Below are 27,251 nucleotides of genomic sequence, written 5' to 3'. Positions count from 1 at the left end.
CTGAGAGGTTTCGGCTGCGTTTAAACTTGGAGTGAAGCTCTCTTTGCTTTTGCAGTAGTTTCCTAACTTTGTTGTTGAACCACGGTGGGTTTTTCCCGTCCCTCGCAGTTATACTCGGTACATACCTGTCTAAAACGCATTTTACAATTGCCTTAAACTTTTTCCATAAACACTCAACATTGTCAGTGTCTGAACAGAAATTTTCGTTTTGATCTGTTAGGTAGTCTGAAATCTGCCTTCTATTACTCTTGGTAAACAGATAAACCTTCCTCCCTTTTTTTATATTCCTATTAACTTCCATATTCAGGGATGCTGCAACGGCCTTGTTATCACTGATTCCCTGTTCTGCACTTAAAGAGTCGAAAAGTTCGGGTCTGTTTGTTATCAGTAGGTCCAAGATGATATCTCCACGAGTCGGTTCTCTGTTTAATTGCTCGAGGTAATTTTCGGATAGTGCACTCAGTATGTCACTCGATGCTCTGTCCCTACCACCCGTCCTAAACATCTGAGTGTCCCAGTCTATATCTGGTAAATTGAAATGTTCACCTAAGACTATAACATGCTGAGAAAATTTATGTGAAATGTATTCCAAATTTTCTCTCAGTTGTTCTGCCACTAATGCTGCTGGGTCGGGGGGTCGGTAAAAGAAGCCAATTATTAACCTAGCTCGGTTGTTGAGTGTAACCTCCACCCATAATAATTCACAGGAACTATCCACTTCTACTTCACTACAGGATAAACTACTACTAACAGCGACAAACACGCCACCACCGGTTGCATGCAATCTATCCTTTCTAAACACCGTCTGAGCCTTTGTAAAAATTTCGGCAGAATTTATCTCTGGTTTCAGCCAGCTTTCTGTACCTATAACGATTTCAGCTTCGGTGCTTTCTATCAGCGCTTGAAGTTCCAGTACTTTACCAATGCAGCTCCGACAGTTTACAATTACAATACCGATTGCTGCTTGGTCCCTGCATGTCCTGACTTCGCCCTGCACCCTTTGAGGCTGTTGCCCTTTCTGTACGTGCCCGAGGCCATCTAACCTAAAAAACCGCCCAGTCCACGCCACACAACCCCTGCTACCCGTGTAGCCGCTTGCTGCGTGTAGTGGACTCCTGACCTATCCAGCGGAACCCGAAACCCCACCACCCTATGGCGCAAGTCGAGGAATCTGCAGCCCACATGGTCGCAGAACCGTCTCAGCCTCTGATTCAGACCATCCACTCGGCTCTGTACCAAAGGTCCGCTGTCAGTCCTGTCGACGATGTTGCAGATGGTGACCTCTGCTTTCATCCCGCTAGCGAGACTGGCAGTCTTCACCAAATCAGATAGCCGCTGGAAGTCAGAGAGGCTTTCCTCCGATCCATAGCGACACACATCATTGGTGCCGACATGAGCGACCACCTGCAGATGGGTGCACCCTGTATCCTTCATGGCATCCAGAAGGACCCTTTCCACATTTGGAATGACTCCCCCCAGTACACACACGGAGTGCACATTGGTTTTCTTCCCCTCTCTTGCTGCCATATCCTTAAGGGGCCCCATTATTCGCCTGACGTTGGAGCTCCCAACTACCAGTAAGCCCACCCTCTGCGACAGCCCGGATCTTGCAGACTGAGGGGCAACCTCTGGAACAGGACAAGCAGCCATGTCCGGCCGAAGATCAGTATCAGCCTGAGACAGAGTCTGAAACTGGTTCGGCAGACAAACTGGAGAGGCCTTCCGTTCAGCCCTCTGGAATGTCTTTCGCCCCCTGCCACACCTCGAGACAACCTCCCACTCTACCACAGGTGAGGGATCAGCCTCAATGTGGGCAGTATCCCGGGCAGCCACAGTCATAGTCCAATCGGGGGATGCGTGGGACGGGCTGGCCGTCCCCGACAAACCCCCATCCGGACCCCCACAGTGATGCCCATTGGCAACAGCCTCAAGCTGTGTGACCGAAGCCAACACTGCCTGAAGCTGGGAGCGAAGGGGTGCCAATGCAGCCTGCATCCAAACACAGCAGTTGCAATTCCTATGCATGCTAAAAACTGTTGTGCAAAGAACGTCTGAACTAATCTACAGAGAGCACAAACAATTCGACACAACATTTAAACGGTTATTAAAATACAAGGTTGCCTAATAGATGCAGTAATGCTGCTACTTGCACACTGCTGACACACTGCTCAGCGGCGGAAGAAGACTACGCGATTTTACACTATTCAGGTACTAAAACGCGATGCTACACTCTCAAATACTATAATACGCCCGAAATTTATGAATTAAACAATGCAAGTACCAAAAACACGCAAAGAAATTAAGAATTAAACCATGTAACAAATAAGTGAGCTAAGAGTATACGACTTGTTCAGGTGTTCTGGGAACCGGGCTGATGCACAACATTTTTTGATGTGTGTATAATGGTACTACATCATCTTCTGCTAAATGGTGGCAAATTTTGGAAAATTTGTCCAGTAAGGTGAGAGACTACTCATTGCAAAGCATAAGTGTGTCTAAATTTGATCATTGCGAGTCATTAGATGGTTTTACATTTCAAATTCTGCAAAAGTTAGTCCATCCACTCCTCTAAGCGAATTGCAAATAAATGTGTGTGTATTTGGAACCATCACTTCTGGCTGTCGCGCTGTATGACGTGCGACAGTCTGGTTGGTATCCCACTATTGTCCATGACATCTCCTAACATATTTCTGCTCACAGGGGCTCACTGAGAAGCGGGACTCGTCACTAAAGACAGTTCTACTCCAGTAAATGAGAGTCCTTGGCGAAGACAAGTCTGGAGGGCACCAGACAGCTGTGGGCATCACCATGACTGTTGCCCACTATACGGCTTGACGGACGGGAATGATAGTTTGGAAATTTGAAATTTGTGGTAAGGTCTTATAGGACCGTAAGCATACACCCTACTTATTCTAGCTTAAACTAACATACGCTATGGACAACACACACACCTATGCCCGAGGGAGAATCGAACCTCCGAATGGGGAGCCGCACGGACCGTGACAAGGCGCCTAATACCACGCGGCTGTGTTAGCAGAATGGTGTGCCGTTTCTGTTCATAGCAGGACTCCTTTGGTTGTCATACGCGGCATCCTTGCAGCACAGCGGTACGTCAACGATATTCCACGCCTCGTTTTGTTGCCTTTCGTGGCAAGCCATCCTGAGCTTACATTTCAGCAAGACAATGCCCACCAACAAACGGCGAGAGTTTGTAATGCTTGTGTTCGTGCTTGCCAAACCTATCGTAGTCACCAAGATCACCAGATCTCTCCCATATTGGGAACGTTTGGAGCATTATGGACAAAGCCCTCCGACCAGCTTACGATTTTGAAAATCTAACGCCTCAATTCGATAGAATCTGGCACAATATCTCTCAGTAGGAAATCCAGCAGCCCTGTCAATCAACGTTGAACCGAATAACTGCTTGCATGAGGATCAGAGGAGGACCAACACGTTACTGACTTCTCTAAGATAAGTTCAGTTTTTCTGAAATTGTATTTTTGGGGGGGGGGGGGGGGCAGTGTGTATGGGCTTCTTCACACATGCAGTCACTTATCTGTTTGCAACGATTGGTCGATCCTCAGGTCGCTACAGTGAGTTGCTGTGATGTCATTACTTCTGCCAGCAACGTTCCTTTATGTAGCCGCTTAACTTACTTTGGGGTTCCAGCCAAACTTTCGAGAACTTGATGTGAAGGGTGTCCCATAAAGAACGCAACTTTCGAGTATATAGGAACACACTAATTTATTAATGGAATTAGGTAACTGTCATATTATTGCAGTGTACGTTACCTGTGATTACGCAGGAAATATAATGTTACTCAAATCCCATCCGCGTCCCTGCAAGCACACACTCGTTCTTTCGACGGAAGTTCCGATAAATTTTCTACATACTTACACCTCTAGTTCTTAAATTACATGCTGAATCTCGCCCTTGAGCTTGGGAGAGATCATGATGTGTTGGCTTACACATGAGATTTCAAATACCCCACAGAAAGAATTCACAATGGTGTCAAATTACAAGATCTGCTTGGTAAATTCATTCACCACTGCAGGAAATCATCTGCCCAGGAAACCTCCGTCGTAAAAAGGTCATTGTTGCTATCAGTGTGTGACAGGTTGTGCCATCTTGTTGAAACTAAACTTGTTTAGCATTCATATCACCTTGTTCGGCCCCCAAAATCTCTCTTAACATAATATGGTAGCGTTTGCCGTCCATTGTTAATACATTTCAGGCACCATCTCTGAAGAAGTATGACCCAGTTATACTCTCAGCCTAAATGCCACACCACAACACACACTCATTGTGGCTGTAATGGCATCTCCATAATTACTCAAGGGTTTTCTGTGCCCCAAGACCCACCATTTTGTTTGTGCATTAAGTAATTCAACAGAAAGTGCATCGGATTGGTTAACATTATTTTCTTGATGAATTTGTTGTCTGCTCTGTTTTGCCAGTTCTCCATTACTTATCACAAAGAAAATTTATGAACACTGTGCAAGGTTTAGAGTTGCCAAATTACTAGAACAGAAATGCCATGCATTCTAAAAGCTTTGTTCTCTTTGGGACACACTTTACATATAAAAGGCCTTCTCACAAGTACAATCTTCTTTTCATATCACACGAAAATATTTTGACACTCTAGGCATGCACTGCTAAAACACTTTAGATTAAGCCTGCCATGGACAGCTATCCTCCCATGCTTTCTTTATAGGACGAATATTTTTGCTGCCAAATGTACCATCCAGACAGTTACTATCAATTGTTTGGAAGTCATAGCGTCCCCATGAACAGATACGGAAACAGAGTCCATCCAGGTAGAGCCCCACTTGCCTTGATAAGCTTTATGCAACTGAAAAATGGTAGGGTTCACAGAGGTTGTATCTTAGATGACAGCCTTCATAAATGAGCTATTATACAGCCTGGTTTCCAGTGGTAATACCATGCTTTAACAGCATTTTTCCCTGGTCTCCTTGTGCATTTCCTGATAAACTTTTAACCTGAGAGGAGTGTTATTTGCAGTATATTTGTTTCAATGTTTAATTAAGAATGAGGCTAATTATTTCTGGTCACAAGGTAGCATGGGAATCCACTTTTCTCATTGTATTACCTTGGTCTACGAATACTCATTAACATCTCTAGAATGTCCATGAAGTACAGGTTGCATATTAAAAAACAGTAACAGATGAATTATCCATAACATTTTTATATGTTTCATGCACATGAACAAATCTTGAGGTAACAAGGAAAATTTATTTGAAGATATCACTTCAGGACATAGCTATAATGTATGTTTATTTTATTCACTTGTGTCTGTGTACTTGACTCAGATTTATCTTCTTGTGAAAATGAAGTAATGCTTACGATGTACACAGACAAGTTTCCTTTAAAGATTATGTATGCCTTAAAATCTGCTATATAGGTTTAAATGCCTGTAACTTTTATTTTTTACACTAATTTAGCTGAGACAGATGTTTAAATTAAACAGTATTTAAATACAAACATTCTGGCATAATTTTATTTTCTGTGGAATGTCTTTGCTTTTTTCCTAGCATGCACTTACAGCTACTTTTCAGCCCAATCACAATAACCACTGAGGCATTTGTCATACCTGTGGACAAGTTTTCCAACACTCTCTTCACAAAATGTTACTATCAATGAATTCTTAGCAGAAATGAGATATGTCATTCTTTCCATGCAACCAGAAGGGATTATGCAGTAGACATTCATTGCAGAATGATTTGAGGGTCATTCAAAACAGAAGAATCATGCTTATTTCTGGATTTTTTCTCATCCATGACAGTGAGCTTACTCCCAGTGCTGCTGCAACCGTATGGCTCTTTGAGCAATTTGAATGGGACGTTTTTTGATCGCCCACTGTATAGCCGGATCTATCACCCAGCGACTTCGCTCATTAACCTGCACTGAAGAAGTTACTAGGATGGCAGCACATGCAAACTAACAAGCAGCTTCAAGAAAACATCAAAACTCATTTCAAACCACTGGTGGCAACAGTTTAGGAATAGGGTACTGGAAATCTGTAAAACAGGTATGGCAAATGGCTCAATCATCATGGTGATTATGTCAAATACTAATTCTAGTCTAAAAACCAGCTTTCATAACCAAAGTAATTTTTATATACACCTGTCCTTTGTTTTTGGCCTATAGGAAGCTGGAAAAAAAACATAACACTTGTATCTTATTAAACCTATTCTAGATGTCAATCTTTGATTTTATGATGGAAGGGGTAAAGGTAACTACTCCCCTGTCATTGAGGTTACCTAAGTTCATTTCAATATTTGTATTCCTTGCAGAAATGTTCATGCATTATATTTATCTTTCCATATAGATAGGGAATATACTGAAGCCTAGTAAATGAACCTTAAAATAAATTTGTGTATGTGCTTTGATTATGCTCTCTTACTTAAACGATTGCACATACCAAACAACCACATCATTTTCATATTATAAATAGAATACAGAGTGAACAGGCATTAAGAATATTTCAGTATTTACCTATATCCCACTAAAAGCAAATGGTCAAATACCACTGTTAATCAAGGAAACATAACTTACTTTGAAGCCCTTCCAAGTATGAATCTGAAATCAAAGTCTGATCCACTGTACAAAGTAAAGCCTAACTTGGATATCAAAGGTGTATCTAAGGATTATTTTCATAGTGATGTGCTTATATTCCAGTCACTCATCAGAGAATAATGGAGTCTTCCTTCCACACATTTATCAATCTAATTACATAAATGCATCATATTAATGAGGAAGACTATTTAACCAATGCAGTAACAATGTTTAAAATGTTTTAAGTGTGTGTATTTTGTACATCACTGCTGCTGGGAATAACTGTAGGGACTGATATCAATGTCCACAAATCTGATGAACAACAGACGAACATGCTGACTTTCACACTCATAGTGACAGATGTTTCACTGCCAGGCCACAGTCAGTTGTCAGGCTCTGCTGTGGCAGCCAGTGTTCTCATGGCACTCATCTTGTTAAATATTGTCACTGTTTCTTTTCATCTTACAAAAGACAGTGGAACTGTCTCTGCGTTATAATATTCAGGTGATAATGAAGAAGAAAAGTATCTACTGAAAAACACATATTATGTAAATACATGAAATTATATCATCATTCATTCCCTCTAATGTAAAATTTTTATACCTTTGTTTCTCTAACAACTATTTTGAAATTTGTATTAAAGTTCCTTGATAAAAGTTTTCTTATATTACTCTCAAAATTCCCGTATCTTCTTTCTTAAAGTGGTATACATTTCATGCTGTATTAAATTGCAGGGCTTTCACTGAAATCTTTTATTCTTCAGACACTTCTCTCATACTTCAATACTTAAACATATTTCCTACAATACAAGCATCAATCAATCATTTTAATAAATATTTACATTAAATAAAATTATTAAAACTAAAGTTGCAGACAATGACAATATTTATCACAAAAGCTATAAGAAAGATACAGGTTAAATTTACATTTTATAAAGAAAAGTTTCCCCTCCATCTACAATCTAAAATTAATTGTACTTTACTCAGGCTGATGAAGGTCAAACACTTTCAACTGTAACTTTCAGTAACATATCAATGCGGATGCTCTTAACTGGAATCACACGTAATAGTACACTCAAAACATTTTAAAAATACTTCAGTATTTTGATGAAAGTTAAATATACCATCTCACTGTGACTAGTTCATTATTTTGTCTTAGGTTCAGCATATACACTGCAAATCTGAAGAAACAACCCAACTGACAATTTCCTTTATTATTGCTTATGAACAATTTAACATGAAATGTTATGTCTGTGTTAAACAGTTTCTGTTACTCACATTTTTTCTCTTTTGCCTCAGGAAAAACTGCTTTTTAACATAGTAAACATTAACACTGTGCACAGAAAATACTATATTGTAATAATCTCAACGATGAAGAACTTTAAAAGTAAGGCTATGATGAGATTTCAAATAGCTTCCTCTTACAGTACAATAATAAAAGTTAGTACAAAAAAAAAGTAAATGTATTCCAGTAGGAAGCTGAGCAAACATAAGTAAAACTGGTAGTGTTTCAGTGAATAGTGTTACAGAGAGAAAATTAAACAATAGTACATCAGTTTCGTAACAACAAATGTTCCATAAAACCAAATGACCAACTTGAATAACAATCTAATATTATCCCATGCACAGTTGCTTTCAACATTTTGTGGTTATAATTCAATTTTAAATTATGGCTTTATCACATATGGTTTCACTCCTCATTCACTCAATTGGCCTTTATCAGTCTACTTACAGTCTGCCTAGAAGTATCAGTTCTTAGACTTTTTTCCCACATTAATAACGTCAAGATAAATTTTTTTTCAACATTATTTATGATCAAATGTCTATGATGACACCAGTCCTTATTGAAATGTGTAACGGTTTTACACAAGATTGAACACATGACAGTAACACAGTATCACCAGCTATACTGTTCAAGTTGTTTTTGTATAAAAGTAAATGGATCCTGATCTGAAATGTTTTGATAACAACATTTTCTTAACTCTGTTTACTTGAATATCCTCTGAATCACAGCTCAAGTACTGGACAACATGAGTGAATGTAACATTCATTTTCTTCTTAGCAGAACTTTATTGCATCTGTTTTGAATCCATTGTGATGTTTTTGGAAACACCGCAGACACATAATTAAGATTTCCTATAGAAAATTGTGAATTCCACAGTAACATTTTGGTTCTTTATAACTTCTAATTCATTGACGAATGGGCAGACTGGCTGTAAAGCATGCAGACACTAGTGCAAGAAGATGGATTCTCCTTCCAGTAACAATTACATTGCAGTGCATAATACCATTTGATTTTCTCACTGCCTTACAGATGGTGTTTGTTGTTGGTCCTTGGGGCCAAATAAACCTCTAAAAGTTGCTAAGTCCTTTGAAATATAGCAACTACAACACGAAGGAATCCTGAAATTGTCAGGTACTGGTTCACCATTTGGCTGCAAAGCTAGCAGTTTCCTATATATGTATTTCTGTTTGCAATGTGTTTTGAAACCTGTTGGAACCACCAGCTTCGGATCACAAGGTGACTGCTCCTTCCTCCTGAAACAAATTTGGATTTCTCTTAGCAACCACAAAATAATAATTAATGCTGCTGCATGTACAAAGAGCAACATATTGTGAGCTAGTGTGAAGGACACAAACAAAAGGTGTTGTTTAGTATATAGATCATTTTTAATGAGAAAAGGTAAAGAAGAGAACTGTTGATGTATACAGTGAAAGTTCAGGAAAAGATAATTCATTGCTGAACTACCAAGAATGAGGAATGAAGAATATTTTTACTCTTTCTGACTACAATATAGGTTTACTGTGAAATTCATGTGGAATACCTAATTAATTGAATTTAATGGTATAGAACTCAATACTATTTTAAAGTCACATACTCAAAAACCTAATAGCCACAATAAGAAAGCAAACAGCTTAAATTTCTGAAATACTGTTTACCTCCATGCATACATTACAGCCCAACCACCATGGGCATTCTGTCACTCCGCAGACCGACTGATCACAGATATGATTAGGTGTTAGACTACTTTGAAAAGAAAAAGGGAATATTGGTGTTTGATGTTTTCAGTGATATAACTAGTGAAAGAGGACAAGGTAACAAGAGACAGATGAGGAGGACAAACAGGCCCACATCCAAAAGATAGAAGAACTCAATCTCCTGTTAAGCAAACAACCTTATTAACACTCAGTTTGATATTTCTTGTTGGTTGCCTGCCTTCAAGTTCCCAATACAAAAGGATCAGAATCTAATCTAATGTAACCATGAAAGGATACTCTGATCAGCTTTAACATGGCCTTAGCTAAGCGCTGAGTATGGGGCTCAAGTGACCAAATTCATTTATTGAAGATCATATTTCATGTAATCAGGTCTAAACATTGTGCCCAAAGACTTTACACTACATAAAACTTCAAAAATTACATTATTCACAGTAAAATGCAATTATCAACACAATAAAAATCATGATCCCAAGGGAACTATTAAATTCTATTTAAACAATAAAGACTTTTGATATACTTTTTTGATGCAGTAAATCCTGTGGCCTCTGGATGCTGAGCATCAAATACAAGTGTACCTTGCTATGTTGGCCTGGACCTTGATTTGGTGACTCGAATAGCATGTGGTGGTTTTTAAGATGATTGAGCTTGTATTCACTGGTACTGATTTGGGCTCATGTAACTTGCAGTTGAAGAATTCATTTTCTACTACATTTCTGGCCATCAACTTAGCACTAAGCTTTGTTTCAACAACCTATGTAGTTTGCTGCTCTGACTTGTTTAATTTGTCTCAGGTTAATAAATGTAAATGTTAGTAAGGATTTCAAAACCATGCATGTTACTGAAGCTTCATGGAGACAAAGTTTATCAGATTGTGGCAGCAGCAGCAGCAGCAACTGATGTAACAGTTATAATTGTAACTACACCAGGAACAGCTGCAGCAAATACGAAGACACTAAGATATTAATGTGACTGAAATGCATAGCAGAGCAGGACATTGTGCAGTGAACAGCACCAATACTACAGGTATCTATGCCACTGTTGTCAGCTCTAAGCTTATACTACATGATGATTCAAAGGGACTGTGAATAAATTTCTCCAACAATTTCTACTGTTTTGCAAAACTAATAACATTTTTGATACTCATATTCTTCCTCATCTATTATTGTCTTCTAGAAGTCACATTTATGAGCCGGTTTAAAACATACAACCACTCCCTCATGGAACCTAACAATTTGTCATTTAAGGTCTGTGTTGTTTGTTGTTAATTCGTTTCAAGATGCAAATGCATGTATTAGGTGCTAGGCTTAATTTCAATTGGTATAATAAAAAAAGGGAACCAATTAAATAAATCTAGGTTGGCAGACTTTTAGGGTCTTGCTTGATAGTGTAGTTTTCTGCATGCAGAATGTAATACATCTTATGCCAAATCTTCAGTTATGGATGTCGTATTGAGCCTAGTTTCCCACAAAGAAGTTCAAGCTAGTGTTCTTAGAAAGTCTGCTCATAATTTAAGCAAGGTTCAATCATCTGAAATTGCATCAGTAGCACAACATGCCTTCAGTGTTGACTCATGAACTGCACATGTGTCTGAAATTGACATAAACATGACAAAATTGCAGGCTGCTGTCTGTCAAGCTCTTCCACGTCTTTCACAGTGGTGCTGTCAGTCACTACAAAACTCTAATTAAACTGACAGTCTCACTGACCATCAAAAACATGGATGTTAATTTCCAAGTGGATACTGGAGACTGTGTACACCTAGTTAACACTAAAACCTACTGGCATATCACTCTCCATCTTTGGAGAAAGCAAATATTCACTGGTAATGCAGAGTAATCAATCTATTGCTTTTGAAGGCCAACTAACAGCCAGAGTCATATGTAAACATGTGTATAAACAAACAACATTCTTTTGTAGTTTCTTCACCACTAGCAACTAACATTTTTTTCTTTTACGCACACTTACTCACTGTAGTTTTCAAAAACAAGATTCAGTTGACATCATATTTGTCAGCTGTTGTGCTGTTTTTTGACATTCCCTTCAGTTGTTTTATTGATGGTGTTGGAATTGTAATACATTTATATCGGATATCGAGTATGTTCGAGAAATATCGATTGTGGTGACAGATGTTTGTGTATATATGTGTGTGTGTTGAGGCGCATTAGTCAGTCTTCGTGCGCCTATTTTAATAAAGTCAACATGTGTATATTTTAAATAAAGTGTTTTAAAAGTAAAAGTGAGAACTTGATTTGAAACATGGTAGCAGAGCGTGGTTCTTGAAAAGAAAAGTAGAAGTTAAATATTATATTGTGGCCGTCGCGTGTTATTCAGAAAGTTCGACATGGCTGATATAACTATTCCTGTATTTGATGGCGAAGACTATGGGAACTGGAAGCAGCGGATAATCATGTACCTAAAAATGAAGAAATGCTATACAGTGACTACGAGGGCAAAAGTGAGTTCAGACAACGAAACGTGGGATGAAGAGGACTTGAAGGCTATCAACTATATTTATGGTGCAATCACAAATAAGCAACTAGAATTCGTGAGTGACAGAGAAAGTGCTTTCGAGATCATGAAGAAATTTGATGAATTATATTCGAAAGAGTCTACAGCCTTTCAGATATTATGCAGAAACAAGTTGGACAAATTGAGGTTAAGTGATTACAGTGATACGGGGACATTTTTCAGTGCATTTGAAAAAACTGTAAATGAGCTGAAATCTGCAGGCGCCAAAGTAACGGAAAAGGAGAAGTTAAATTATATGCTGCGAACGTTACCAGAGTCAATGAGCTATATTGGGGACTTAGTGGACGTCTTGAAGGAAGAGGACCAGACAGTTGAATACGTTAAAAGTAAGATTCAATTATTGAATGCAAAAACTGGAAATGAAGAGGTAAAATCAAATGCATTTCACACAGAAAGAAAATTGAATTCAAGAAATCAGGAGCAAGTATGTTATCGATGCAGCAAAGCAGGTCACTTCAAACGTGATTGTACCCAGGGAAGAACAAGTAATAGAGGCACATGGCATCGTGGAGTACATTTTCAAAGCAGCGACAGAGGTAATGGAAATATGCAGCGTGGAGGCTATAGCAATGTACAGCGTGGATATTACGGCAACATGCAGCGTGGAGGTTATGGCAGCAGGCAACGTGGTCGAGGAGAGCAGCATGGTTTTAGCAGCGGTCGGCATCACAGCAAGCAAGGTTACCATCAGAGTGATCATGGTATGAGTAGTTTTATAACAGAGGTTAATTCTATGATAGGTCAAAATAGAACAGTAGAGTCAAGTAATAACAATCAAATTCAAATCAATTGGTTATTAGACAGTGGCTGTACTGATCATGTTATTAATAATGAGGAATATTTTTCTAAGAGTATAACTTTAAAACAACCTATAAATGTAAAAATTGCTGATGGAAAAATTTTGCAAGCTACTAAAGTTGGTAATGTAATTAGTAATTTTCCTGTCTATGATCAAATGGTTCCAATTAATATGCGAAATGTTTTCTTTGTAAAAGACATAGACAAAAACTTGATCAGTTATGCTAAAATTACAGATAATCACAAAATTGTATCGGTAGGGAATAATGCAAAAATTTTTGATAAAGCTAATGGATTGATTGCGATTGCATGGAAAGAGGGTCGGTTGTATAAAATGAGTAGTACTATTAATAAAGGAGAAGTTAATGTTAATGTTATGAGTAAAGACAATAATATGACAGCAAAGGAAAAATGGCACCGCATTTTGGGACATGTTAATTTCAATTATCTAAATACTTTATGTAAACATCAATTGTTAGATGGGGTTCCTTCAGAACTAGAATCAGAATTTATGAAATGTAAAATCTGTATCGAAAACAAAATGCATAATGTTCCTTTTAAAAATAATAGAACCAAAGCAAAAGAAATCTTAGAAATTGTTCACACAGATCTAAATGGGCCTCACTCAACTACTGGAATGCATGGGGAAAGATATTTTCTTTCTTTCATTGATGATTACAGTAAGGCAGCTCGTGTTTACACCATAAAATCTAAAGATCAAGTATACAAATGTTTTGTAGAGTATATTAATGAAGTTGAGAATCTCACTGGGAAAACTGTTAAGAAGATAAGATGTGACAATGGGAAGGAATATTTAAATGAAAATGTCTATGAATTTGTGAGACAAAAAGGAATTGTATTGAATGCTTGTCCACCTTATGTGCATGAGCTTAATGGTACTGCTGAAAGGTATAACAGATCCATCATGGACATGTCACGGTGTCTGCTAGCCGAAGCGCGAGTAGACAAGAGATTTTGGCCTGAAGTGGTTTGTGCAGCAGCATACCTCAAAAACAGAACTTTAGCTAACACCATTGAAAAGAAAACTCCTTATGAGATATTACTGGGAAAAAAACCTAATGTTAATCATTTGAAGTTGTATGGGAGTAGAGTTTTTGTAAGAGTACCTGAGCAACTGAGAAAGTCGAAATGGGATAGGAAAGCCGATTTGGGGGTTTTAATGGGTTATTGTGAAGTAGGCTACAGAGTGCTAATAAATAATAAGATAGTTGTTGCTAGACATGTGGACATTGTTGAAAGTGGTGTTAAATGTATTGGGTTTAAAGATTATGATTCAGTAAGTGAATATTCTAGTGATTCTGAACACGAAAGTATAGAAAATGAAACTGAACTAATAGAAAAACAGAAGGAAATTGAGAAAAATGAAAAGCTTTCTGATAATCATGAATCAGAGAAAGTACTTGAGTTGAGGAGATCATCTAGAGAAAGAAAACCAAAAATATTAAATGATTATGTTTACAGCAATTTTATTTATGTAAACTTTTGCAGTGCAAATAGTCCGGAAAGCTTTGAGGAGGCGATTAACAGTGCCGAATCAAATTATTGGGAAAAAGCGATGAATAAGGAAATTGATTGTTTGAACAAAAACAAAACATGGGAATTAGTAGATAAACCAGTTGATAAAGAAGCCATTGATGTAAAGTGGGTTTTCACAAAGAAATCAGAGGGTGTTTACAAAGCAAGATTAGTTGTCAGGGGGTTTCAACAAAAAGAAATCGTTGAGGATATTTATTCTCCAGTAACCAATATGCAAACATTAAAGATTTTGTTGTCATACTGTTGTCAAGAAGGTTTGGTTATAGAACAAATGGACGTAGAGACTGCGTTTCTAAATTGTAAAGTTTTATCTGAAGTTTATGTAAAGCAGCCAAGAGGATATGATGATGGTACGGGTAGAGTCTGTAAATTGTATAAAGCATTGTATGGTTTGCGAGAAAGCTCACGAGCTTGGTACAATTGTCTTGACGAGTTTTTAAGAAGTTTAGGTTTTAAAAGGAGTAAATATGATTATTGTCTTTATGTATTGAGAGATGGAGATGTCTTGATTTATTTGATTATTTTTGTCGACGATTTGCTCATTTGCTGTGTGAGAAAAGAAAAAATTGTTAAGATTAAGAACTTATTGTCAAAGCGATTTAATATGAAAGATTTAGGTGAGGTAAAAAGATATCTTGGCATCGATATTAATTATGATTATGAAACAAGAGTTATGAGTTTGAGTCAAGAAAAATACATTGATTCGTTAGCTGCGAAATATAAAATTGAAGATTCGATCTTGTACAAAACTCCAATGGAAGTAAATTTAAAGTTAGAACCAGCGTATGAAGATTGTAATGACGTTAGATATAGAAACTTGATAGGTGCACTCTTGTACATAAGTTCGGGTACTAGACCAGATATTAGCTATAGTGTGAATTACTTGAGCAGATTCCAAAGTTGTTACAGTAGTACTCATTTTAAATATGCTTTGAGAATTTTGAAATATTTATATTTAACTAAAGATTTGAAATTAAACTATTGTAGGAATGAAGGTGCTGAGATATTAGATTGTTTTGTGGATTCAGATTGGGCAGGTGATAGTGTGGATAGAAAGTCAACTTCTGGTTATGTAATTAGATTATTTAGTAATGTTGTATTTTGGAAGTCAAGAAAACAAGCGAGTGTCACAAAGGCTTCAACTTTTGCAGAATATGTAGCATTGTCTGAAGCTGTTAGCGAGGTGAAACTTGTACATGATATTTTAGACATTTTTAATGTTAAATTTGAAAAACCTATTGTCATATATGAAGATAATTCAGGAGCATTAAATATAGCGAAGTTTGGTAATTTCACAAAGAATTCAAAATATATAGAAGTACATTACCATTTTGTGCATGAGTATTATTTACAGGGACTCATTGATATTGTTAAAGTAGATTCGAATGAAAATGTTGCAGATATATTCACAAAGTCGTTATGTAAAGAAAAATTCATTAAAATTAGGAATATGTTAAACATCGCGATATAAATGTAAGGAGGCGTGTTGGAATTGTAATACATTTATATCGGATATCGAGTATGTTCGAGAAATATCGATTGTGGTGACAGATGTTTGTGTATATATGTGTGTGTGTTGAGGCGCATTAGTCAGTCTTCGTGCGCCTATTTTAATAAAGTCAACATGTGTATATTTTAAATAAAGTGTTTTAAAAGTAAAAGTGAGAACTTGATTTGAAACAGATGGTATTCAACTATCACAGTAAATTTTGAAATTATTCAATTTTATCTTCACATGTGGTATAAACAGAACATATAACAGTAGTGAATATAATCTCATTAAAATGCACCAACACAGTAAGTGTCATCACAAAAGTATGTAGCCAAAAAAACTACAAAATTATTATTTATTTCCTTTTTATGAAAATACCTGAATGAAAAGGTCATGTGATGGGAAACATCACAGAGTAACTCAGCTTATGTAGGATTGTAAGTGGATGATATTACACTCTCATCATTATGTGAACTACCAAGAAATCAATCAAACTAAAATTTTGCTGGCTTGTCAGCTATAACAGTCACTCACATTCGTTTCTCATCATAAAGTTGCATCTAGTTGATTTCTATATAGTAACTGTCATATCTACTACTCGTGACAGTAAAACAAGATAGTGTTGCTATAACATAGTGTTATAAAATGTACCATCAAACATCAAAAGCATTATGAATTGTCTACCATTCATCTATAAAGCACCACACCATGTGTTTAGAGAAGAAAATAAGCCCTAAGATTACAAATATTGCTAGACACTAATACCAAAAGCTAAGACATTACCACACGTATGGGCTGTTCATTGTGAACAACAGATGAAAAGCATCAATGGATCAAGCCAGTCATAAGTGGAATTATCTGTGATAGCATGGAACACACCCAACCAATAAAGGTTGTATCATAATTAATAGTGAAAACTGACACAGATGGAAATATACTATACCAGAAGCAAAAACATGAATCCACAAATGAGCCATTTGTGAGACTTAAGAATGTTTGATTACGAGACACTATTGACTTCAGTATGAAATATTGTCTCTGTAAGCAGAAATTTAATAGAAATGTACATTTTTTATTATATATACTTTCGTCTGCATAAGTTTTCACTACTAATTATGGTACAATCTATACAGGCTGGTAACTGAATGCATCATCATGGCCTGATAATGTTTACATGCAACATGTTGGATCCTGGATGATATTTCTTTCCATATATGCTACTCCATATCAGCATGCATATTGACTATGCAGGCTCATTCAAAATGTCCATGTGGTGTATTGTAGTGATGCTCTCTCTACCTTCTCACAGGTTGCCTGGATGTTGAGCACAAGCAACAATCTTCACAATAACAGGAGTGCCACACACTATCATATCTTGCAACGGCGAACAGCTCACATCAACTGAGATTAATTCCTTTTACCAAAGGAATAGCATAACACATCTCACCACTGTTCCTTTTCATCTGTGTGTAAGTCAGGAGCAGTGTGGTCAGTCAGAGGGCTTAAGGATCATGTGAACAAGATTATTAAAACAGCAACACTTGTGGAAGTCCTAACATCTTTTCTTGCTATGCATTGATCCACCTTTATGCATGGCCATAAACTAGATGCTGCAGTGGCATGAGCATTCTAATTTTTTCCATCTCATGTGCCCAACCCAATTAGGTAAGTCATTCCAGTCAGGTCCATACTAATGTATGGTTTCTTCTGTCTGGAACCGCACATTCTGCCATACATTGGGTTGATATCAGGTGGTTGGCACTGGCTGTAGTGGCTGGATGAAAGACCTACTAATGACATCAAAATTTGATCTGGACATGACAACTAAATGACCTAATACCCTCTGTATAACCTCATTAGGACTCAGATTGCTTCTTGACGCCGCCGCCGCCGCCGCCGCCGCCACCACCACCACCACCACCACCACCACCACCAGTTATGCCTCAGCTCAGGGCCACATCACTGCCTTCCAGACTTTCACACTGTATTTACAGAAGCTTGTCACCTCCAAGCACTATGAAACAGCTTTCCTTTAAAATTCTAGGTATTCTGAGATGATGATGATAATGATGATGATGTAGGAAAGGGCTATTCCAATGTAGTACCCCAAAAACTAATAAGGTTTCTTTCTATTTTGTTGTATCCCTATCCATGACTGAACACTTCCACTTTTCAGTAAGTAGTCTTCTTTATCTAGATATTTTGGAAGTTTGTTCAATAATTTAATCCCCGTGTGATAGAGCCTGTTGACTTTATCCTTCTTTGCCTCCCAGGTGAGAAATACCTGCTGTTCTACTGTTATGAACATGTACATTTTTGCTTATATTCTTATAGTGCTTTTAATATTAATGTTTTACAAGGTCTACAACTTTGCTTCTGCCATTTTTTCTCGAAGTTCAAGACTTTATTGTGAGAAACTTACAAAAAATTTATGATTTAAATTATTGGCCATCATTGGTCACTGCTTTCTCCTAGCTTTAGGGCAGCAAAAGAATCCCACAGTGTATAAACTGGGCATCTTTTGAGGGGAACCATGAATAGATCCAATTTTATATGACCGTAAGTACTAGTTAGCTAGGTCAAGTGTTATAGATCGAGAAAGGTGGCAACCAGAGGGAGGAATATCTGGAGAATACAGTAGGTGGGGTGGAACTTCCCATTTCAACGTTTCCAAGTATATTTTGATGGGATTTTCGATATGGGGTCATGCACTGTCGTTCTGCAAAATCATTTTCTCATGTCTATCACTGTAGTGAGGCCTTTTGTCTTTCAGTGTTCAGCTCAAACACATCAATTGCTTTCGATAATGATCTCCTGTGACTGTTCCCGTCAGTCGCAGTAGCATTGAAAGCTCTCTCTCTTTCACAACCATGCTGGTCTTAAACGTCAAAATTACCATTCTTCAAGCATGGAAACCATTTTCTGTGAAGTTCTGTCACTAACAGGCATCTCATCATAGGTCTTACCCAGCTTTTTATGAGCCTCAGCCACAGATTTCTTCATATCAAAGCAGAAAATTAAAACCTCCTGCAGATGACGAGAATTGGGCTCATAAGTTGACGTATTCAGTCGAGAATAACATCATGATGCAATCAAAAATCAACTGATATTTTGATGGTGTTATGTTCTCAAATGTCTAAGCTTACTGTATGACACTTAAGATGAATGACTTGCACCACTACTTTCCACTACTGCCATCTATTGCAAAACAGCGGAAGTAAAGTTGTAGACCTTACAGAAATACATAATGTCAGTTGTGTAGATAATTTCTCATTCTTAAGCATACCTTTAAATTATTACCCAAATCAAATATTATGTAAAATCTTAACTATTTTTGAAAGATGAATACTGTATTTATAATACACTATTTATATGCTTACAGCACACTCCCATTCTTCAAATCCACAGGTGGTGTAGAGATAAACTGGTCAAAAATAGACCAATGCCTTTGTTCTTAAATTCAGAACTTATGATATTGTCCTCATGCATAAACTGATTTTCCTGTTTCCTGGAGAAAAAGAAGTATATGGTGTTCCCACAACAGATGCTCATTCAACATTACACCAAGGATGACAGTTGTCTCATCCAGTTTTATTTCTGTCATCATCAGACACAACATTCCACTACACTCCATCAGTTTTGGGTTTATCTGAGAGTACATTGGACTTGGTTAACTGAGATTTAAGTTTAATAGAGTACCAGAGGTTGAAAATAATGCTACAGTTGTGAAGTTCTTTTATTATCACACAACCTGAATCTAATAAATAATTTCCTTTCACCACTGCAAAAGATCACTCACTAACATGGTGGTAAACACACACAAAAATTGCGCACTTTTCCTGCTGCTTCAGAGGACACATACTGTTGACACACACATCAGTGGAAAATGTTATAACTAGCCCAAAATATGCCATGTCACCTGAAGAGAGTTGCCATCTAGTGGACAAAGCTCAATTAATACTACCCTTTCAACAGCAGACTGATAACTTGTCATTCCCAACAGCTACTAGCCACAGAATGTAGTGATTGAATATATCCATCCAACTCGCAGTGAATTAGTAGATTGTGAATACACATAACTGCCATGCCCATTGAGAGGATTAATCTTAACTTATGGGGATCCCAAATTCTTGAACAGTATTCAACAATGTGTTGCACCAAGATTCTGTATGCCATCTCCTTTATTGATGTGCTACACTTTCCCAGAATTCTCACAATAAAATGAAGTCAACAATTTACCTTCTCTTCTAATAACCTGATATGCTCATCCCATTTCATATCACTTTGCAGTGTTATGCCTAGATATTTAACTGATGTGAATGTGTCGCACAGCACACTACTAATGCTGTAACAGAAAGTTATAGGATTCTTTTTCCTACACATACACATTAACTTACATTTTTCTTGATTTAGAGCAAGCTATCATTCATCAAATTAATCAGAAATTTTGTGTAAGTCACCTTGTACTCTCCTACTTTCATTCAGTGATGACACCTTCCCATACACCACAGTGCCATCAACTGACAGCTGTAAATTGCTGTTCACCCCATCTGACAGATCATTTGTGTATATAGAGAATAGGGATGGTCCTATCACATTTATTTCACCACTGCAAACTGTTTCAGAAACCAAAGCAAAATGGTGCAACATATTTGTTAAGTGCAGTGTCATACAGTAATTTATTTTCTGCATTTGAAGGATAACAACACCACAACAAATCTTGCTGAGTTTATGATACCAATGCACCATCATATGATGCAGTGGTTAGATAGAACAGATGCATCCAGTGTGGTCTAACAAGTCTAAATTACAAATTTAGTGGAAGACCATCAATATGTTAAAAACAAGAAATCCTAAGAGAAAGGCTGACCCTGGTGCTTTTAGACCAGTGTATCACAACAAGATAGTGCAAAAAGTGCAGATCTGTCATGTACAGATTTTGATCTTGCATCATATTTTAAGCATGGTGACCACCTACTCAGTTCCACAGCTGCTCATACCCATTCAAAAACCCCAGCAATCTGAGGCAGCAGTGGAAGTGTTGCAGCTCTAAGAAGCCAATCTAGATTATGTCACTAGCTGCTTATTCACCATGGACAAGTGCTAGGTGTAGCACTGTGACTCTGACAAATGGGAAAAGCAAGCACCAGCACCAAAACAGGTGAATACCCAGCCATCATCAGGCAAAATGATGCTGAGTGGTTTTTGGGACTGTTATGAAGTGGTGTTAACAAATTATGCTTTTAAGGGGGAAAACCATCACAGGAGAATACTATCAAAAATTCCAGGAGAGGTTATGACTGGCTCTCAAGATGAAGTGTTGTGGGAACTATCCAAGGGAGTGTTTTTAATCCCTGATAATACACTAACCCATTCAGAACAGGACTAGGTCACATACGGTACTTCTCTGGTCTCCCAAATTTTGCCTCACCACCTACCATGGCATCCAGTGATTTCTTTCCCTTTTCTCAAATGAAGAAACAATTCTGTTGCAGGTGTTTTCAGGATGATGACAAGATGACGTTTGAGGTCAAACATTTCCTGAACAGCCAAAATTCAGACTACTTCAAGCAAGGTCTCTGCCAAGACATCTAACATTGGGGTAAGTGTATTGCTCTGTAAGGCTGATTGTGTAGAGCAGGACTATTATCATTACCTAGTATCACAGTCACAGCTAGAGTTTTTTGGCATAATATTTAAAGTCTTATGACTACCTCTTGTATCTCACAAGTACAATGAAAATATTGTGGACTTTATCCAGGTTACAGAAAACATTGAGGATTTATGCAAAAGATTTGGTGAAAAATAAATGAAAGTACTCAAAGTAGTTGGGCAGGAAACAGCCTGTCCAGCAACTTATTCTATAGGATTAAAGAAGGTCTGGCTGTAGCAAACAGCAGCAGCAGCAGCAACAGCAGCAACAACAGCAACAACAACAACAACACACAAGTATGGATTTTTGTGAAGGTTATGTAACATCTTGATCAGCCCCATTTAACTCTGCTGTCAGCAATGTAGCCTAACATTTTAATGAATTGCTGCTGAATGATTTAGACAAAAAAATCTGAAATCCTTAGTCAGCTGTTACAAACTGACTTTATTAATGAATTTCCCAACTCATGTACCACAAGATAGCAAAACCACAATTGATACCATTTTCATAAAATTGATGAAGCTGAAAAAGTTAAACATTTAACAACCTGTTCATTTAATATCTGGATACATATTGCAACAGCAACAACAAACACAATTTACGGAACATGGTACTTTCAACACATTAAGACAAGTACAACTGATGGCACCTGCAAGTGGGCCTGTGAACTGTACAGATCTCTGAAATTGCATGCATCATGAGTGAAGGTACATGAGATAACTAGTAAAGATGAGTAGTGTAGCACCATACATCTCTGCGAAATATACTGGTGAAACAGTAAAGCTTATTAATGATATCAGAACACAGAACTACGAGAGTAGCAAAAAACAGGTGGAATGAGATGAGGCATACATTGAAATACACATTAAAGCAAAAATAAATTCATTTGATAATAAATATGTGCCTATATTTTACAGTAGCCTTTCCAAACAAGTTTTCATCACTTTTTAAATATAGCAGCAAATGTAGAGTCAAATATGTTATTTCAGCTGAAGAAGTGTCATGTGTACTGAACATGTTATCCACAAAATTTAAACAAATTTTAGAGGCAACACTAACATCTTTCAGTGAAATTAAGACAATTTAAAAGTACTCAAGAACTAAATCTCACAAAGGGCTGATGGAACTTTGAACAGGAGCCTTAATAAATAAATTCAGGTACAGATTAAAATATGGCATCAAACCTCTTTACAAGAAAGCTGGTAGGAAATATTTTATTATGTATCATCCAATTCCCTTACTAATAACTTTTCTCAAAATATTTGAGAAAGTATTGTGCTCCCTATTACTCTAATATTTAAGTTGAAATGAAATAAGTAAGTCACCACAGTTTTAATTCAGAAGAGCTGCCTGTTTGACATTTATACATTTACTCGATAAATATTACCAGTTGTTCATTTTTGCTATCAGTACAATCATTTGATAGGGTAAAGTATGGTACAGTCTTAGAAAAAATTTAAATTCTGTGGTGGTGGTGTTAAGCTCTTTGGAACCAAACTGCTGAGGTCAGCGGTCTTAAATTTTGTGGAATACATTGTTACAAATAAAAGGATTATAGCATACTTACAGAAAATTGCAGCTGAATAATTTAGATAATGCGGGAAGGAGAGAACATATTAATGAATCTGGAATAATCATAAATAAAGGTGAACAGGGTTAAATTTTGTAACATTGCTGTTTTCATATGCTCCATTTGTTTGTATGTTGCATTTAATGTCAGTCACATTGCAACTAAAGAGAATCCAGCAAAGTCTGTTCAATTGATGTTACTTTAAAATGCTGAACCATAGGCAAAACATCAATTGTATGTCATTTTATGGCACTTTGTTGAAACAACTTCAGTGTGGTTGACTACAAAAGTTTTCATGAATTAATATGTTTCTTACAGAGAGAATATTTTCAGTGGATTGTTAACTGAATATTTTCAATGAATGTTTCCCCCACACGAATCACAGATATTTAAATATTTGCACATTCCATCAATTACATTTGCAACAACTTCTATGATGTGAAACATGTGAGTAAGTTCAAGGGCACTCATATCTACAGACAATGGGACTGCAGTTCCCCACCCTAGCTATAGTGTATTCAGGTAAGTCAGCATTAAATGTCTTCCACATGATTGGATCTGAAAAATTTTCTATCTTCTTACAAGTTGCCATTCATCTTCCAGAATATTAAAAATACACCATACCGGTCTAGCCCCCAACGCAACAAACATCTGTATGGTCATCAATGAGCAGGTTTACAAATGACATACTTTTTCTCAACAAAAACAGGGTCACATCCAGGTCATTTAGATAATGGTATTTTTACTTTAGCTTAACCTACAATGAAATCTAATAAACACTGCCCAACTTTACATCAGTGGTTCCTGTATGATAATTTGTAGTGGAGGGGGGGCAGACCTGGGAGTCTGGAGAATTGTTAATATTTTGGAAGCCAAGTGGTGCCTTTCAAATAGCCATTTAAAGGTTCCAATTATGACCACCTTAAAAACTTGCAGAACTTTTAAATCATTTTCTTGAAGGAAAAATGCCTAATTAAACTATATTTTTTTGTTTGCCTCAAAGGTATGAGGACAGGGCAGTGGCAGACTGTGGCCCCCCTTGGCCCTGGATGTGAGTGCCCTTTCCTTACACAGATGATATAGATATATTTGGGAATTCATGTGGTGTAGTGGAGTTGTTAAGCACTATGATTTTGGTTTGTTTCTTAAAATTGTTTTCATTGTCGTTAGCACATTTAACTCCCAAGGAAGGTGGTAACATGTTTTTAGAGTACCTCTTTTTCTCATTCATGGACATGAGAATGACTACACTGTAGGTAATGTGCACCATATAACTCCACTGCCTTAAGGAATGCTTCATCTGTGCTTTGAAGTAAAGTCACTATTTTGTTTGGAGTAAAGAGAAATGTGTAGTTGAAAAAAACCTTGAACCTGGCAAGAATAAGAAGGTAATGAATCTTTTAAAGCTGTGCAAACCAAACATCCCACACTGTCATGTCAATGGACTGGCTGTGACTAAGAGCATATTGTTAACAGGCTTCATCCATCCCACATCCATTTCAGTCCAACTGAACTTATATGTAACTATATGAACTGTAACATAGCAAGAAACAATAACAAGTTTATTCCAAAAAGTGGAAATGTTGACAGAACTAGTTGTCACCAAAGTTAACCAGAGGACTGGTGTCAAGTTGTGAGCCATATTATGGTGGTACTTGAGGAAACATTGATCAGTTAAGGGTTGCTGATGCAACAGATCAAACAGATGATAATTTTTGTCAGCTCCAGAATGAATTGTGGGTTTGAGGAAGGGGCACTAAGAGTGTCATCCTTTGGAATTGTTCTGATTACACCATGATTTTGAACATCTATGAAATATTCATTGCTGTAAGCACCACATTCAGTACTATCATTTCCTTATTACTTAACAATGATTCCCATATGGTCAGCTAACAGCCATGTACTGACAATTGGTATGGCATGCCCAACACATGCTGCCAGCAGTACTACCCTCCACTAACTCCTCACAGAACTGTCAAAAGTCATATGTTGTTTTAATTGCATAGTGGTGCTGAATTTATAAATGCTACTCTTATTTTCAATTTGCGACTGGTTCCTCACAACACACTATATAAGAGAGGAAACTAATTGTGAGGCTGGCAGTAGCATATATAGTTCTTAAACAACTGCCTACATGAGGTCTGAGGATGGATACCAGTTACTATCCTTAGAGAATGTTTTTGTGCAGTGGATGCTGTTGCAGACCTGCAACAGAATATTGTTCCACTAAATATTAATTAATGAAAGTATGTTAAGTGATGGTTTCATCACAAATCAGTTAGTGTGTGTACATGAACTGTTGCTGAACTATACATTATGATTAGGTCTATAATACATGATTCTCTATTTAGATTCTGATTAATATGTACAGTCACACAGGAAACTGAACACTAACTTTTACACATTTTCTTTCCTCTATGCTATATTTCTTATAATGATAAATGCTGCTTGGCACATAAGCATTGTACCTGTTATTGCAGCTCTATTATGCTTTATTATGATACTTGCATCATCAGCAACGAATTCTGTTATAGGTCATTTATAAATTGAATGTTAAGGAACACCAGTAGTAATTTGTTCCCACTCTGAAGGAGAATCATTGGGAGAATGGCATAATCTGTCTAACATGGCACTTTATGTTTAGTATCAGTTAAATATACTTACTCATTGCACCTTGAAAGCCATAAACCTCATGTCTGTCCAAAATAATGTTTTCATTTGTGTAGTTAAATGTCTGTCAGATCACAAAAGTCCCACTGGGTGAAATTTTGTCATTAAGACATTGTAATTTATGGCCAGTGAAATGGCAGATGGCAGTGGAGATTTCCTTTTAGAATACAAATTGTGAGTAACACAGAGTCTCATATTTGCAGATATGCTTAGCTATTCTATTTTTCCCCTTAACTTTTGAGAGGGATGCTATTTCTTAAAATGGTGATGGTTATTAATATCTGCCCAGATACCATTCTTAAAGAGCAGTGTAACAATGACATACTTAAGCCTGTATGGAAAGTATATAGTGAAAATTAAACATTAGACCATAAATAATATGGGCAAGTACAATAGTTATGTGAGGAACATATGCTTGTAACATTTGGCCTGTAATATTAACACCTCCATGATACTTTTTTCTTTAAGAGAGTGAATTGTTTTCCTGATTAATAATTAGTTAGAACAACAACAAGCTGAGTGAATTGTTGTGGTACTGAATCTCAAGTATACCACAAAGCTTTTTCTTCACAACTGACATTACCAAGTTCCTGTACCCTGTTTAACCTTTGTAGTCATGGACCCTTTGATCATTGACCAATTATGACATCATCTTTTTCATTAACAGACTTCCCTGTTTCCATTCTATCAACTGCCCATATAATTACAATTTTATTTTGAGATTGCTTAATTTATTATATAATATGCAAGACCTGTTGTACTGGTGCTTGATAAATTACAACACTTTCTATAACATGAAAGCAGATGAGATCATTGGACACAAACTGAAAGAACACAAGGATATATTAGTAGTCTTTCTAGTTTTTGTGGCTGCAGTGTCCTTAAAACTGAACATAATCTTCCTAAGATGGTAAGTTAAAGTCAGGACAAGGCTGTAACTGGTAACAATGAAAGAACAACTTACATTATACCATGTGGTAATTTATAAAACTTTTTGTTCCAACATAGCAAGTGTTACATCATTCAAACTGGTCACAACATAAAGGAACACTGTTTTAAATTTCTTCTAGAGTGCCCTAAATCTGAAGAAGTTAAGCACTTAATATCTACCATTTTTCTGATAGAATACATCAGTGTTTATATCCTGACATTGGCTTCATCTTTTTGGGGTTTGTTAGTGAAAGATTGTGTTGAAACAACTCTAGCAAACTATTTGGGTAAGTAACACAATATCTTTCAATTGGATAATGCCTGAACGTACTAGTACCTTTGCTCTCAGAGTGTCAACAACTGCTGTACAATTTTTTTGACAATCCAAAAGACTCCTCAGCTGTTCATTTGAGCATACACTAGTCTTAGAGAGAACACTTTCTTTTACATTACTATTAATTTAAATGAATCAGTTCT

General features: G+C 37.0%; 1 protein-coding gene across 1 annotated transcript in view; it reads right to left on the bottom strand.

The window, feature by feature from the left end:
- Positions 1–7,313: 7,313 nt before the first annotated feature.
- The window catches only part of LOC126470373 (uncharacterized), a 502,532-nt gene continuing 482,594 nt past the window's right edge, over positions 7,314–27,251 (bottom strand). Inside the window, exon 8 of the mRNA XM_050098194.1 lies at positions 7,314–9,113. Within this exon, the coding sequence (XP_049954151.1) occupies positions 8,876–9,113 (238 nt within the window). The 3' untranslated portion in view covers positions 7,314–8,875. The remainder of the gene's footprint in view (positions 9,114–27,251) is intronic.

This window comes from Schistocerca serialis, chromosome 3 (genome assembly GCF_023864345.2).
Source record: "Schistocerca serialis cubense isolate TAMUIC-IGC-003099 chromosome 3, iqSchSeri2.2, whole genome shotgun sequence".
Classification (NCBI taxonomy): Eukaryota; Metazoa; Arthropoda; class Insecta; order Orthoptera; family Acrididae; genus Schistocerca; species Schistocerca serialis.
Note: the sequence above shows the minus strand (reverse complement) of the source record. Positions and strands in the feature narration are given on the sequence as shown.